Source organism: Salmo trutta, chromosome 7 (genome assembly GCF_901001165.1).
Source record: "Salmo trutta chromosome 7, fSalTru1.1, whole genome shotgun sequence".
Taxonomy (NCBI): domain Eukaryota; kingdom Metazoa; phylum Chordata; class Actinopteri; order Salmoniformes; family Salmonidae; genus Salmo; species Salmo trutta.
Window position 1 is genome coordinate 28,586,942 of NC_042963.1, and position 17,424 is coordinate 28,604,365.

General features: G+C 41.5%; 1 protein-coding gene across 8 annotated transcripts in view; it reads right to left on the minus strand.

The window, feature by feature from the left end:
• Positions 1 to 17,424, minus strand: part of nap1l4a (nucleosome assembly protein 1-like 4a) — a 64,350-nt gene that overhangs the window by 29,463 nt on the left and 17,463 nt on the right. For all 8 annotated transcript variants that reach the window (XM_029758505.1, XM_029758500.1, XM_029758499.1 and 5 more), the window contains 6 exons: positions 15,377 to 15,521; positions 11,278 to 11,364; positions 10,169 to 10,300; positions 9,935 to 10,006; positions 9,514 to 9,653; positions 6,091 to 6,236 (listed from right to left, as the gene is read on the minus strand). In XM_029758505.1, coding sequence (XP_029614365.1) covers positions 6,091 to 6,236; positions 9,514 to 9,653; positions 9,935 to 10,006; positions 10,169 to 10,300; positions 11,278 to 11,364; positions 15,377 to 15,521 — 722 coding nt within the window. The remainder of the gene's footprint in view (positions 1 to 6,090; positions 6,237 to 9,513; positions 9,654 to 9,934; positions 10,007 to 10,168; positions 10,301 to 11,277; positions 11,365 to 15,376; positions 15,522 to 17,424) is intronic.

Genomic DNA, 17,424 nt, shown 5'->3' on the forward strand with positions numbered 1-17,424 from the left:
AGGTATTTAGTAAATTAATAATTAAACCACATTTTGTATTGCCGATTCAACATGTTAGCCAGGGTTCGTGAAAATAACCAAGAATTTACAACTTTCAGATGAGACTAAATAAGGTGACGATTAAATATTGACTGCTATTGAGGTAAGATTACCAGGTCTTTAAGAGTTTATTCGGAAGATAACAGCTCTATATAAACATTCTTTCGTGGTGCTCCGACTTTCTAGTTAATTACATTTACCGGATTAGCTTAATTAATCAGGTAATATTAATTACAGAGAAATGATTTTATAGAATAGCTTGTCATATCACATAATCCGGCATAGCCAAAGATAAGACACACAATACCAAAATCTCTCCACGGCAAAATGTGTAGAATGGCAGCAAACTCGCTTTAAAAAAAAACTCTACACTCCGCATGGCAAAATGTGTATTATTCGTGTGCAACTGTAGCCCCTCGACTAGTTGAGATTTGTTTGTTGCCCCCACTCCCATCAAAGTTGCCAATCCCTGCCTTAAAAGAAAACCTACCTCTGTCTTTAAAGACTTTACATTTGGATTGAGTTTTATTTTTCAGGGTGACATTTACCCAAATTATAAGGCCAGACACACCAGAATGGATTTCCACAAAGTGTTGAGTGTTTATTGGTCCAATCTCAGCTAAGGCTGTTACGGTGACCACATTTCTGCCACTTCAGCAGTCACGGGTCATGACCGTCAAGTTCCACGTGACCTTTGAGTCACGGTAACTAGGCTTCTCCAAATCTGCGCTCTGATGCCGCTGATGGTCATTAGTAGCCTTCCAAACTTGCTAACGGCCAGTCGCTAATGGCCTGGTACTCAGTGCTCTATTGTCCCTCTAATCACTCTGACATCAATGCAAATGCAATGGATAAGCACATCAAACACTTCATGATAGCCCTAACATTCAGAGTTTGTTGTGCAGCTGGTTGATGCATGGAATGAAATAAGTGTTCCTATTATCCCATGTTGCGTAACATGTATTATAGGCTATGGAATTGTGTGAGAAAAGAGTTGATAGCCCATTCGCTTTCTATTCTGCTCTAAAAAGGCAAAACACTAACTACGTAAATCATTTTTACTGCAAAATCTGACTTCAAAGTTTCTGTCTAGACAGACAGCAATTCCCGATACTCCATGATACAGTTGAAGTCGGAAATATACTTGATGCTAGGCGGGGTGGGATGTTTCTGGTTGGGGAGGGAAGATGCGGGCAAGTGGATGGGACTGAAAGGTGGAATGGCTTGGTTATCTTTGACGGGTTTTTACCAAAAAAAAAGACTAAATGAAATAAAAAGTTGGTCCCAAAAAAAAAATGTCCTCTACAGTACAATCAGTAGGGCTGTGTCTCCATGTGATGTGTATGTGTGCGCAGATGGGATCATGTAGCAGTTCATGTGTTCTTGGTTGAAATATTACTCAATTCCTGTACAGTGTATCTAGAGGATCTACAGTTGAAGTTGGAAGTTTACATACACTTAGGTTGGAGTTATTAAAACTTGTTTTTCAACCACTCCACAAATATCTTGTTAACAAACTCTAGTTTTGGCAAGTCAGTTAGGACATCTACTTGGTGCATGACACAAGTAATTTTTCCAACAATTGTTTAGACAGATTATTTAAAATATGATTCACTGTATCACAATTCCAGTGGGTTAAACATCTACATACATTAAGTTGACTGTGCCTTTAAACAGCTTGGAAAATTCCAGAAAATGATGGCATGGCTTTAGAAGCTTCTTTTAGGCTAATTGACATCCTTTGAGTCAATTGGAGGTGTACCTGTTGATGTATTTCAAGGCCTACCTTCAAACTCAGTGCCTCTTTGCTTGACATCATGGGAAAATCAAAAGAAAATCAGCCAAGACCTCAGAAAACAAATTGTAGACCTCCACAAGTCTGGTTCATCCTTGGAAGAAATTTCCAAACGCCTGAAGGTACCACGTTCATCTGTACAAACAATAGTACGCAAGTATAAACACCATGGGACCACGCAGCTGTCACACCGCTCAGAAATGAGACGCGTTCTGTCTTCTAGAGATGAACGTACTTTGGTGCGAAAATTGCAAATCAATCCTACGGTTCAAGACTACGTTTTGAAACTGCACATGGGTACTTTTTGGAGAAATGTCCTCTGGTTTGATGAAACAAAAATAGAACCGTTTTGCTATAATGACTATTATTTTTCGAGGAAAAAGGGGGAGTCTTGCAAGCCGAAGATCACCATTCCAATTGTGAAGCACGTGGGTGGCAGTATCATGTTGTGGGGGTGCTTTGCTGCAGGAGGGAGTGGTGCACTTCACAAAATAGATGGCATCATGAGGGAGGAAAATTATGTGGATATATTAAAGCAACATCTCAAGACATCAGTCAGGAAGTTAAAGCTTGGTCGCAAAATGTGTCTTCCAAATGGACAATGACCCCAAGCATACTTCCAAAGTTCTGGAAAACCAGAGACAATACTCAAACATTGCGGTTCATCAGTCTGAGCTGTGGACTTGAGTCACCTGACTTGGACCTGAGTACTACTCGAAAATAATAAAACACTTGACATATGAATTTAGCCTCTACAAACTCTGGACGTAACTTGAACTGTAACACTCGAGACTTGGATTTCCCAAAAGAGCAGCACCACCTTCCTCTCCTGTTAAATTCTGTCATTACAGTGAACATGCAATTCCGTTGTTTCAAAACCGAGAATCACATTGAGTTATATGGGAAATGACCATTACATTTGGCTCTGCCTAGTGCCACTGCACCAGAAGGTGCAGAAAGACAAGGGGGAAAAAAATAGAACACTATCCTATATTTTCAACGCTTGTCGCTTGAAATATGCGCTCTGAGCAAGAGTCTCCGTGAATGTTTCTTCTCAGCCAACCACAGACCACAACACGCATGTAGTGGTCAGGGGGTAAATAAGAACACTGTTAAAATTGGAGATTTCATAATGTCAGTCAAAATGTGGCTGTACAGTGCCTGCAAAAGTATTCATCCCCCTTTGCGTTTTTCCTGTTTTGTTACGTTACAACCTGTAATTTAAATTGAGTTTTATTTGGATTTCATGTAATGGACATACACAAAATAGTCCAAATTGGTGAAGTGAAAAATTACTTGTTTCAAAAAAGCCCCTAAATAAGATCTGGTGCAACCAATTACCTTCAGAAGTCACATAATTAGTTAGTCCACCTGTGTGCAATCTACCGTAATTTCCAGACTATTGAGCGCACCTGAATATAAGCCGCACCCACTGAATTAAAAAAATATATATATTATTTTGAACATAAATAAGCCGCACATGTCTATAAGCCGCAGGTGCCTATCGGTACATTGAAACAAATGAACTTTATACAGGCTTTAACGAAACACGGCTTGTAACAAAAAATAAAAAATTAGGAGTAAGCTTTAGTTGTCTTTTTGCACTGAGTCAATTCCTCACGCTGCTGTTTCCAACGTCTTATCGACTCATTAAGACCAAGCTCCCGTGCAGCAGCTCTATTTCCTTTTCTAACAGCCAGATCAAATCGCCTCAACTTGAAAGCTGCATCATATGCATTTCTCCATGTCTTTGCCATGATGAGGGTGACAAAATGACTACCGTAATCAGAATGATGGGAAGTTTGAGAGCGCTCGATTTAATCTAAACAGTAAACAAAAAAGTTGTTTGACCTTAACCCGTTCGGCAATTTCATTGGTCTAATGAAAGCTTCATGCCGCCAAAAAACTGAGCACGTCACAGAATGTGTTTTTTGGGAAAAAAACATTTGAAAGCGGGAAAAATCCATATATTAGCCGCATCATTGTTTAAGCCGCGAGGTTCAAAGCGTGGGAAAAAGTTGCAGCTTATAGTCCGGAAATTACAGAAGTGTCACACGAACTCAGTATATATACACACACGTTCTGAAAGGCCCGAGAGTCTGCAACACCACTAAGCAAGGGGCACCACCAAGCAAACGGAACCATGAAGACCAAGGAGCTCAAACAGGGCAGGGACAAAGTTGTGGAGAAGTACAGATCACGGTTGGGTTATAAAAAAATGTCTGAAACTTTGAACATCCCACGGAGCACCATTAAATCCATTATACATTTTTTTTAAAGAATATGGCACCACAGCAAACCTGCCATGAGCAGGCCGCCCACAAAAACTCACGGACCAGGCAAGGAGGTCATTAATCAGAGAGGCAACAAAGCGACCAAAGTAAACCCTGATGGAGCTGCAAAGCTCCACAGCGGAGATTGGAGTATCTGTCCATAGGACCACTTTAAGTCATACATTCCACAGAGCTGGGCTTTAGAGAAGAGTGGCCAGAAAAGAGCCATTGCTTATAGAAAAAAATAAGCAAGCACGTTTGGTGGGAGACTTCCCAAACATATGAAAGAAGGTACTCTGATCAGATGAGACTAAAATTGAGCTTTTTGGCCATCAAGGAAAACGCTATGTCTGGCGCAAACCCAACACCTCTCATACATTTACGTCATTTAGCAGACGCTCTTATCCAGAGCGACTTACAAATTGGTGCATTCACCTTATGATATCCAGTGGAGCAACCACTTTACAATAGTACATCTATATTTTTTTTTTGGGGGGGGGGGTTAGAAGGATTACTATATCCTATCCCATGTATTCCTTAAAGAGGTGGGGTTTCAGGTGTCTACGGTATTTGGTGATTAACTCCGCTGTCCTGGCGTCGTGAGGGAGCTTGTTCCACCATTGGGCTGCCAGGGCCACGGTGGTGGCAGCATCATGCTGTGGGGATGTTTTTCATCAGCAGGGCCTGGGTAACTGATCAGAATTGAAGGAATGATGGATGGCACTAAATACAGGGAAATTCTAGAGGGAAACCGGTTTCAGTCTTCCAGAGATTTGAGACTGGGAGGCAGGTTCACCTTCCAGCAGGACAATAACCTTAAGCATACTGCCAAAGCAACACTCGAGTGGTTTAAGGGGAAACATTTAAATGTCTTGGAATGGCCTAGTCAAAGCCCAGACCTCAATCTAATTGAGAATGTGTGGTGTGACTTAAGATTGTTGTATACCAGCAGAACCCATCCAACTTGAAGGAGCTGAAGCAGTTTCGCCTTGAAGAATGGGCAAAAATACCAGTGGCTATTCGTGCCACGCTTATAGAGACATACCCCAAGAGACTTGCAGCTGTAATTGCTGCAAAAGGTGGCTCTACAAAGTATAGGCTTTGGGGGGTGAATAGTTATGCACGCTCAATACTTATTTCTTGTTTGTTTCACAATAAAAAAATATTTTGCATCTTCAAAGTGGTAGACATGTTGTGTAAATCAAAATCAAATGATACAAACAAACCCCCCTCCCCCCCCCCAAAAAAATATATTTTAATTCCAGGTTTAAGGCAACAAAATAGGAAAATGCCAAGGGGGGTGAATACCTTTGCAAGCCACTGTCCTATCAACACTAGCTGTAAATCATTTGATGGGCTTTCTATTAGTAATGATGATTCAAGGAAACATTTATTTCATGATCTATGGAGTTTATTACGTAAGCCTATGTATTGTACTAGTAGGCTAGTATAAGGAAAAGAGAAAATATTACTTACATTTCTTGAAAATGGCATTGAAATTGGTATAAAACACTGAACCATTGACTCAAAAACCCCAAATTAGGGACTTGAGTCTGGAACTTGAGACTTGCCTATTATTACATGGGATTTAATACGAGACTTGAAGGGTAAGATTTGCAAAATTGTGACTTGTTCCCATCTCTGCCATCAATGATCTTCAACCAACTTGAATGAGCTTGAGCAATTTTGCCAAGAACAATAGATAGATGGGGCCCCAAGAGTTTTGCAAAGTTGGAGGAAACGTATTGAAAATGATTTGTAATTGCGGTCAAAGGTGCTTCTACCAAGGGGTGTGAAGACCTATGTATAGACATTTTTGAAAATGAAGATACATTTTTTTTCACTTTGAAAGTGTGGAGTAGGTCATGCAGATCAGTGGGGGGGGAAAATCCCAATTTAATCCATTGTTAGATTTAAATTAAAGGGAGCAAAATGTAACAACTGTGTAAAGGGTGTAAAGACTAGTTTGTGGTGTGTTCTCACCTTTGATGGGGTTGAAGAAGTTGAAGAAGGAGTCGTTGGGCACCTGCTTGGTAACTGTGCGGACAGTGCCACGGCCTTTGTGCTTCTGCTTCTTCTTAATGGTCTTCACCGTCACATCTTTCCCCTTATGCCAGTCTATCTGACAACTACAGGGGAGGGCAGGGAGAGAAAGGAGAAATTATACAATTGAATGGACTTTGTTCTATGTGCTGACTGACATGACGAGTAAAACTTTGAGGGCTGGTTTCTGCAAAGTCCTGGACTAAAAAGCATTGTCAATGGAGAATCTCCATTGAAATAGCTTTTCAGTCCAGGACTGACCTTAAACCCCTAGTCGATGTCCGCACCCCATAAAAACTTGTCAGTTTAAGCTAGAGATAGTCCCCAACAAAAAACTGTGGTTTCCCGTAGTGAATCTTTTTTTTTTTTTATGCGTTTGTATGGGCTAAAACAAGGCCCGAAAATTATTTTATCAAATGCTTTTTTTTTAAATATTTTTTGACACTTCAAGGGGTCTTAAAATTCAAAATCAAATAGCTAAATGATCCTTGGTATGACCTTCTTAAAACAATTACATATAGCTTAGTAGAACGTTCTCCTATTCTCGCTATACACCAAATCACTTGGCTCTGTCATATCCTCACATGGTCTCTCCTATCATTGCTACTCAGACGACACACAATGAATCTTCTCCTTTCCCCCTTCTGATAACCTGATAACCTCCCAGAGTGCTAAGAGCCTTGGCGTGACCCTGGACAACACCCTGTCGTTCTCCGCTAACATCAAGGTGGTGACCCGATCCTGTAGGTTCATGCTCTACAACATCCGCAGAGTACGACCCTGCCTCACACAGGAAGCGGCGCAGGTCCTAATCCAGGCACTTGTCATCTCCCGTATGGATTACTGCAACTCGCTGTTGGCGGGGCTCCCTGCCTGTGCCATTAAACCCCTACGACTCATCCAGAACGCCGCAGCCCGTCTGGTGTTCAACCTTCCCAAGTTCTCTCACGTCACCCCGCTCCTCCGCACACTCCACTGGCTTCCAGTTGAAGCTCGCATCTGCTACAAGACCATGGTGCCTGCCAACGGAGCTGTGAGGGGAACGGCTCCTCCATACCTTCAGACTCTGATCAGTCCCTACACCCAAAGAAGGGCACTGCATTCATCCACCTCTGGCCTGCTCGCCTCCCTACCTCTGCGGAAGCACAGTTCCCGCTCAGCCCAGTCAAAACTGTTCGCTGCTCTGGCACCCCTATGGTGGAACAAGCTCCCTCACGACGCCAGGACAGCGGAGTTAATCACCACCTACCGGAGACACCTGAAACCCCACCTCTTTAACCTGTTGGGGCTAGAGGGCAGTATTTGCACGGCCGGATAAAAAACGTACCCGATTTAATCTGGTTACTACTCTTGCCCAGAAACGAGAATATGCATATAATTAGTAGATTTGGACAGAAAACTCTAAAGTTTCTAAAACTGTTTGAATGGTGTCTGAGTATAACATAACTCATATGCCAGGCCAAAACCTGAGAAGATTCCATACAGGAAGTGCCCTGTCTGACAATTTGTTCTCCTTCTAGGGCATCTCTATCAAAAATACAGCATCTCTGCTGTAACGTGACATTTTCTAAGGCTTCCATTGGCTCACAGAAGGCGCCAGAAAGTGGAATGACGTCTCTCCAGTCTCTGGGCGAAAAAAAGCAGGAGATTTTGTGAGTGGTCAGGCTGAGAACAGTGACACTGGAGATGCACGTTCATGTGAATACTCCATGTTTTTCTTTCTCTCTTTGAATGAATACAACGTCGCCCGGTTGGAATATTATCGCTATTTTACGAGAAAAATACCATAAAAATTTATTTTAAACAGCATTTGACATGCTTCGAAGTACGGTAATGGAATATTTTGATTTTTTTTTGTCACGAAATGCGCTCGCGTGTCACCCTTCTGATAGTTACCTGAACGCATGAACAAAACGGAGCTATTCAATATAACTATGGATTATTTGGAACCAAAACAACATGTTGTTGTTGAAGTAGAAGTCCTGGGAGTGCATTCTGACGAAGAACAGCAAAGGTAATCCAATTTTTCTTATAGTAAATCTGAGTTTGGTGAGGGCCAAACTTGGTGGGTGTCAAATTAGCTAGCCATGATGGCCGGGCTATGCACTCAGAATATTGCAAAATGTGCTTTCACCAAAAAGCTATTTTAAAATCTGACACCGCGATTGCATAAAGTAGTTCTGTATCTATAATTCTTAAAATAATTGTTATGTATTTTCTGAACGTTAATCGTGAGTAATTAAGTAAATTCACCGGAAGTTTGCGGTGGGTATGCGAGTTCTGAACATCACATGCTAATGTAAAAAGCTGGTTTTTGATATAAATATGAACTTGATTGAACAAAACATGCATGTATTGTATAACATAATGTCCTAGGAGTGTCATCTGATGAAGATCATCAAAGGTTAGTGCTGCATTTAGCTGTGGTTTTGGTTTTTGTGACATATAGGCTTGCTTTGAAAATGGCTGTGTGTGTGATTATTTTTGGCAGGGTACTCTCCTGACATAATCTAATGTTTTGCTTTCGCTGTAAAGCCTTTTTGAAATAGGACAGTGTGGTTAGATTAACGAGAGTCTTGTCTTTAAAATGGTGTAAAATAGTCATATGTTTGAGAAATTGAAGTTATAGCATTTACGCAAGCGTCCCACCTTGCCCAGGGAGGTGAAGGAATACCTGGGATAGGATAAAATAATCCTTTTACCCCCCCCAAAAAAAAAAATATATGTACGATTGTAAAGTGGTTGTTCCACTGGATATCATAAGGTGATTGCACCAATTTGTAAGTCGCTCTGGATAAGAGTGTCTGCTAAATGGCGTGTAAGTAAATGTAGAACCCCACCTCCACAGGCTTAGACAGTTATGGGTTAATCTATGTGCGGGAAAACGTCCCTTGAAGTTTTGGTTTATTATTGTCACAATACCATGATACACAATTTTCCATGGCAAAAAAGAAAAACACTGAACTCTATGGTCTTTTAAACAGAGACTCAGAGATATGACATGTAACAGATGAGCGATGCGTTACAATGCACTCAGAGTAGATGCGCATTAAACAGCTACAACTTGACAGCTGCAGGTCTGGAAACAGCTGGGAAGTTAAGCCTAGCATTTCAATTAGTTGTAGAAATTAGTTGCAGAAATTGACCCAGTATTGCCATTCACTTCGTGCATTGCTGACTACCTTTAAGAACCTGTCATGTAAAATATGTGCAATAGCTTAGAAAATAAAGACATTTGACTCTTGGTGGAAACATTATTTGTTTACAACATTAGGACCGCTTTACTGAGGAAATGTTTTGTTTCCTTGCTATGAGTATTGAGACAGAGAATCGTGATAATCTCCTAATGTCGTTGACCCTCACCCTTCACAGTCGATAATTTCCGGGCCCTCAAATGAGAAGGGTTCATCGTCATCAGGCTCCGACTTCATCTTGTAGACTTTAGAGAGCACAGCGTTGTTGAAGAAGCCGTTTGGCTCAAAGTGGAACTCTAGTGTGAAACTCTGCCAAGGGGAAACAATAGAGGGACAAATTACTAAATTACACAGACAATACCTTCACAAAAACCACTGTCTGGCACATACAGAAGTCATTTGATCAGCTATGTGATCAGTTTATTGTACAAAATGTATTCATTCTATGAATAAAGGGATGTGATTTGAAAAAAACAAGTCAGAAGAGGAACTCAATTATCGATATCAACTTTCTATGTTCAGACACAGATAAAGGATTCAATGATGGAAAAAAAGATGGATCCCAGACTCAGTTGGATTGTAATACCTACCATAGGTTGTCCAGGCTCAGAGAACTTGACTTGGATGTCCTGAAGGTGCTTCAGGATAGGCTCATCGTGTTCCTGATGGGACAGAAACTGCTTCAATGCAGTACTCCACTCCAATGTGTTTACATTGTAGCATATCACTCAGATGTAGCATATCACTCACCACTCCGCTGTGTGCGCTAGTTAGGACAGAAATCACACACTGACTAGGCTCCACATGAAAGTAAGACAGTCTACCTGCAGCATGTCACTAAGCATGTCCACGCTCTTGAAGATGGTGAGCCAGAACTCAGGTATGCCTTTGGGGTCTTCCTCTGGGGCGGCATCCTCTTTCTTCTCCTCAACAGCAGCCTTCTTCTTCAGCTCCTCCTACAGGCAGACAATTGTTACAACACTTTGATTTCTCATGTATTCCCCATCTGTGCATGTACAATGCAATTGTCAGTTACCAACAGTTGTGCTGGAGAGCTATCCTTTTGTTCAAGTGCAGCACATTTTAAGGGTGGATGGTAGGCCCGTTACTTGTCCTGGATGGTTCGAGCTGGCTGGCTGGCGCCGGTTAGCAAGCAGAGGCAGGAAGCAGAAGATCCAGTGCAAGGTTTTTCATTTTAAGGCTCTTGGAGCAGGTACATACAAATCATCCAACAAGATGCTGAACCAGGCTCAAAGTAAATAATAAATATAAAGATTGAAGATCAGTCTGACTAGCCCCAGGACTCCGAACACCACCAACTAACCGCTGCAGAGACAGGCAGCCATCTTACTCTCCCATAAGGCACCAGGTGACAGGAAACACTTGTAATTGAATGCACGTTGTCAAACTAAGCCAATAAACACCTCTACAGTTTAGTTACTATAACCTGTACGATACAGACATATTTTGAATACTTTGAAAGAGCTGGACTAGAACAGAGACTTTCCCTCAATTAGGAATGGTGTGTCCCTTCTTAATAAGCAAACTATGGTCACCTGTGTGCTTGGTGGCCATGCCCCTCCATATTCTACAAGACAGATCTCACACACAAACATTTGTAAGTACTGCTTTAGACTGGCAAAAAAATTTATCCGATTTACTTCTCATGTCTTCTGTAATTTATATTCAATGTTTAGTAATGATTTAAACTAGATCTAACACAATAGACCATAATGAATATTTGTTGAGGTGACCAAGCACCATGTATAATTTGAAATGGGACTAATGAGGAAGAACAGAGTTAGCTTTCTCATTTGGAACAACAAAATTGTATACTCTGGTTCCTAGTTTGAAGGTTTCATCTGAACTGAGCTGTGACTGGCTACAAGGCGTTTGAGGGGCATGATACATTTGAGCCAATCAGTTCACTAACCGCTAGCTCTTCCTCCTCCTCTCTGTCGTTGTGCCACTCACAGTCTTCGTCTGTGGGTTCCACTGTGGCTGTCACCACGTCTCGTCTCTGTGGGTAGAACACACACACACACACACACACACACACACACACACACACACACACACACACACACACAAAAAATAAATAAAAAAATAAAAAAATGGGGTGACTGGCAACAGCATACACTAACTTTTTAAAAGAGCCAACCACTAGGGATGTGACAAAGTGACAATTTATCGGTTTTCCATTAAAATAAGAAATGTATTAAAATCAACGTGAATTCACAATGTAGCGGCATTGGTGCCAGTAATTGTTTAGGTCTCATGGTGCATCCCTTTCAGATGGTTAAACATTGCACCTGTACTACTGTTACTCCATTCCACCTCGCAAAGTTGGCATTTCCTTCTCATTTAACTTCTCAAAAGTATTGCCATACAGATATTTCTCTGACATTTTCCCAATTGTTAAAGACGATGACTTAGCGGTGGAGTCGACTCTAAAATAATTTATTCATCGACTCCTTGCACGCCGACTCCCGGTGTTGACTCCCATTTCTGTGTGTCAAGATTAGATTGCACTAGGAACCGATTTAAGATGAAGTATTTTTGGATTTACTATCAGTACAGGCAGGTTGGCCACCAGGCATACAGTCAGAACCGTGCACTAGGCCCATCTATCAGTATAGGCAGGTCGGCCACCAGGCATACAGTCAGAACCGTGCATTAGGCCTGTCTATCGGCAATCAAAAGCCGTATATCGCAATGGAAAGCTGTATCTTGTAATGTCTCGCAACTTCAGCAAAGCGGGGCCAATCAATGAATAGACTAGGACATTCTACACGCAATAGATCAAAGACTGAGAAAGAGCAGGGGTGTGTAATCATTAGTCCAAACATTTGCGAAACAGAAACTAAAACGAGTTTCTATTGGACAAAAATCAGGTAGGTCCCTCCCCATTTCATTGTTTGCTTCAGTTTAAGAAACATTTTGTAACAGGTTCAGCATAATGAATATGCCCCCAAGGCAGTGTTTCCACTAGCCACTAAATTGAAAAGCCGATAAATAAAAATGGTGGCGGTATATTATCCGGGAGGAGAAAAAAATCGAATTGAGAAATAATGAATATTAGCCTATTCATTGATGGAAATACCAGTCAATGGAAATACATTTGACTGGTCATGCTTAGTCTACAGGTTATTTTGTGAAATTAAATTGGCACGTGTGTAAGCTACAGTATATTCATCTTATTTATCACACCCATACCAGCATACAGATTCAGAGCCTTTAAGCAGAAAAATCAGATTGAGATGCAGCAGCAGCTCAAACATCAGAATTCATCAGCACGTCACACAACACTTTGCAATGAGCTGGAGGCAGTATGCATTTTCAAACCTGAACTTTTAATACGAGGCATGTCTTACCTTGTTTCAAAGTAGACTATTCAATTTTTCTACATTTCAAGCTGATATTAACATCACATTGGCTCTTTCAAATCATATTCATCTCTCTACTCCGCCTGTCTGCAATGAACTTGAAACATTGCATCAACTATTCTAGGCCCTCAGTTTCCATAATAGTGAGCTCCTGACAGACACCTGTATTTGCGCAAGGGATAAGAAGTAACCAGGTATTTTAAGACATTTCTACAGGATCAGAGAATAAAATGTTTCCCCTTTCATGTCGAGGCTCTGTGGTTATCAAAAGAGAGAGCGCTAGAAATATTTTTCAAATACATTGAGGAACTATTGTCATTCTCAACGGACGAAGAAAAAAAACGTGTTTACTTGCTGTTTGAGGTGAAATGTTATCTTTAAGAAGCTACACAGCTCATTAGGAATAGCGAGTTTAGACAGAAATACTATCAGACATGCCCAAATGGGCACATTTCTACATTTGCGCTCAGGCCAGGTAGCCTAGGCCTACTTCTATGTGTACACAGGCGTGCGTCCTTACGCAACATAGAAAGGAAAGCTCAAAACAAAAAGACAATGAATAAATTAAGAACTCATAAATGGAATGAAATAAACCAAAACTTGCTTCTCACAAGTGTAGCATGGGTTTGTGAGCTCCGCAAACAAAATGTCCAATCTGACAATGATAAGAGTAAACTAATAATAAATTGAATGCATTAACAGAAAATAGAGTAACCAAACATTGCAGATTATAAACAAATGGAGATTAAGGGTAAATGTACTACTGGTGATATTACAGTGCCTTCGGAAAGTATTCAGTTCTTGACTTTTTCCACGTTTTGTTACGTTAAAGCCTTATTCTAAAATTGATTCAATTGTTTCCCGCCCCCCATTAACCTACACACAATACCCCATAATGACAAAGCAAAAACAGGTTATACATTTTTGCTAATTTATAAAAAATAAACTTAAATCACTTTTACATACATTTTTCAGCATTTACTCAAGACTTTGTTGAAGCACCTTTGGCAGTGATTACAGCATTGAGTCTTCTTGGGTATGATGCCACAAGCTTGGCACACCTGTATTTGGGGAGTTTCTCCCCTTCTGCTCTACAGAGCCTCTCAAGCTCTGTCAGGTTGGATGGGGAGCGTCGCTGCATAGCTATTTTCAGGTCTCTCCAGAGATGCTCTGGCTGGGCACTCAAGGACATTCAGAGACTTGTCCCCAAGCCACTCCCACGTTGTCTTGGCTGTGTGCTTAGGGTCGTTGTCCTGTTGGAAGGTGAACCGTTGCCACAGTCTGAGGTCCTGAGCAGGTTTTCATCAAGGATCTCTACTTTGCACAGTTCATATTTTCTTAGATCTTGACTAGTCTTCCAGTCCCTGCCGCTGAAAAACCTCCCCACAGCATGATGCTGCCACCACCATGCTTCACCGCAGGGGTGGTGCCAGGTTTCCTCCACATGTGACGCTTGACATTCAGGCCCAAGAGTTCAATCTTGTTATCAGATCAGAGAAACTTGTTTCTCATGGTCAGAGTCCTTTGGTGCCTTTTGCAAACTCCAAGCTGGATGTCATGTGCCTTTTACTGAGGAGTGGCTTCCATCTGGCCACTCCACCATAAACGCTTGATTGGTGGAGTGCTGCAGAGATGGATGTCCTTCTGGAAGGTTCTCCCATCTCCACAGATGAACTCTGTCAGTGACCATCGGGTTCTTGGTCACCTCCCTGACCAAGGCCCTTCTCCCCCGATTGATCAGTTTGGCCGGGCAGCCAGCTCTAGGAAGAGTCTTGGTGGTTCCAAACTTCTTCCATTTGGGAATGATGGCGGCCACTGTGTTCTTGGGGACCTTCAATGCTGCAGAAATATGTTAGTACCCTTCCCCAAATCTGTGCCTCGACCCAATCCTGTCTTGGAGGTCTACAGACAATTCCTTCGACCTCATGGCTTGGTTTTTGCTCTGACATGCACTGTCAACTGTGGGACCTTATATAGACAGGTGTGTGCCTTTCCAAATCATGTCCAATCAATGGAATTTACCACAGGTGGACTCCAATCAAGTTTTAGATACATCTCAAGGATGATTAATGGAAACATGAGGTACTTGAGCTCAATTTCAAGACTAATAGCAAAGGGTCAGAATACTAAATCAAGGTGTTTTTTTTATTATTAATATATTTGCAAAAAAATAGCTTTGTCATTATGGGGTATTATGTGTAGATTACTGAGTTTATATATATTTTTAATCAATTCTAGTATAAAGATGTAAAGTAACAAAATGTGGACAAAGTCAAGGGCTCTGAATACTTTCAGAAGGCATTATACGTAAATGGCAGCTGCAACTTCATTTGGTCGCTATAAATTATAACCTGTTGTCCGATGAGCACCTGTCTTCATACTTGATACCAAAGCAGCGCGCCCTCTTTTTTGCATTGAGTAGTGAGTCCCTATTGGAAGTAGTCCACCTCTTACCCTTCCTGTGGGGCGTCATTATCTAAAAGTGGTTTCCTGTCGTTAGTCTGTACAAATTGTTAAGAAATTCCTAGTATATGTCCTTCATTTGCTTTCACTATTCCCGTTATTAGCTCAGTGCACAGGAGAGGAAAGGGCACAAGAAGAGGAAGCCACAGAGGTAGCACCTGTAGTCGTGGGGTGTGACTGTACCTTGTCGAAGAGGGGCTGGTAGAGGCCAGCGTACTTCCTCTCCAGCTCGTGGACTTCCTCATAGAACTTTGCTTCTATGTTGGCACATTGCACCTGTAGCTTCTTCAGGGCGTAGACTCGCCTCTTCACAGCCTTGGGGAGCAGGCTGGGGAAGAGCGGGAGAGGCATAATCATACACTCATCACAAAATGGTAAATCCAAATAGTAAAGTGAACAGGTGCACACATAAGGAGAAAGGACAGATTGAGTGAATATACAACATCCCAGAACCATGCATGTCTAAAATAAAGTATAGTAGCATGTATCTATGAGGGCAATTCTGTGGGAAAGTCAATCGGAGCATGGAAAATAAAGTTTGTCATTTACAAATGGGGCTGTGTCAACAAAGTCTCTCAGAGAAGAAAATTGGTTGTAAGTGCTCAGAATATACATTTGACTTGGGGGTTCAAATCAAAAGCAATGCATGAAGCCTCTTTAGTCATAAGATTCCTACCTAGTCAGATATTTAGGAGACCTCATGAGCTGTCCTAACCAGTTAAACGTTACATTTATTTAACTAGGCAAGTCAGTTAAGAATTTGTTCTTATCTACAATGACGGCCTCCCTGGCCAAACCCGGACGACGCTGGGCCAATTGTGCACCGCCCTATGGGACTCCCAATCACGGCCCGTTGTGATACAGCCTCGATTCGAACCAGGGACTGTAGTGACGCCTCTTGCATTGAGATGCAGTGCCTTAGGCCCGCTGCACCACTCAGAAGCCCATTATCCAGTAATAACCATCTTTTTTTCTGATATTTGCATAATTAAGTGCAATTAAATTTGGACTGTACAGGATATTTGTTATACATCTTCTCACATCCGTACAGCATACAGATCGAGCCTTTGAGTGGAAAATCTGTCACAGCACAAGAGCTGCTGCTGGAGCATGTTGTGCTTTCAAGACAACTGGGAAGTCTGAAAAATACAGAGGTAAAAACATTACGTATTCAGGTTGATAAGTCGGAGCTCTTAAAAAGAGGCCCCAAGGTCCTGAGTTGTATTTCCGAGTTCGACTAACATTCAAAATAATTTTTCCCCAGTTGTCTTGAACTCACAAGTCATAAGTCTGAGATTTCAGAGTTGCCAGTTCAGTCGTTTTCAACACGGCGTCAAACGGCAACGGAAAGCAGGCTTCATCAGCGCGTCACACAACACTTTACAGTGAGATGGAGGCAGTGTGCATTTTCAAAACATACACTTCATTGTTTGAAACGTGAACGTTTTAATACGAGGCATGTCTTACCTTGCTTCCAAGCAGCCTATTAGATCACTCTTCTAAAATTCTAATGGACAGTTTCATCCATCACATCAAACTGCTCACATGTGCACTGATATTTTGACAATGGTGGTTTCCCGCTAATAGCACTATTGAACGAAGAGTCGCAAGTAGCCTACTGCCTTGTGCACATTGCTGCGCTTATAATGTATAGAAATAATGGTTGGTCAATGTTAAGCTAAACGTTCTCATCTGCTGCATCAGACATTGCTTTTTAATGTCATTTTATTTTACATTTTATGTAGCCTAGGCTTACTGGTTGTATAAATTTGGGATCTATCGTCCCGCAACTGTCCCAGAGTGTTTGGAATAGGTAATTTATTTCGACAAGCTGACAAATAGAAAAGTTTAAAAGTTCTACTATTCGTCTTGTTGGCCGAGGAAAAGTAAATGTGGACAGTTATTCTGAAATGTTCAAAGTGCACATCAGAATTCGGTAAGGACTGCACATCATTGCAATCTCGACTTGCATGTTCTGTTAATATGAATGACCGTATTCAAAATGTGATTTCTGTCAATCTGAGCACTGTGGGTGGACGCCCTAAACAGGTTACATACCCAATGCATACGGGTCCAGTAAATCTCTAAAATGTCTGGTCAATTAAACGCTACATTAGCTGGCTAGCCATTTCAAATAATGACCATACACTATACAAAAATTATGTGGACACCCTTTGAAATTAGTGGATTTGGCTATTTCAGCCACACCGGTTGCAGACCAGCATAAACAA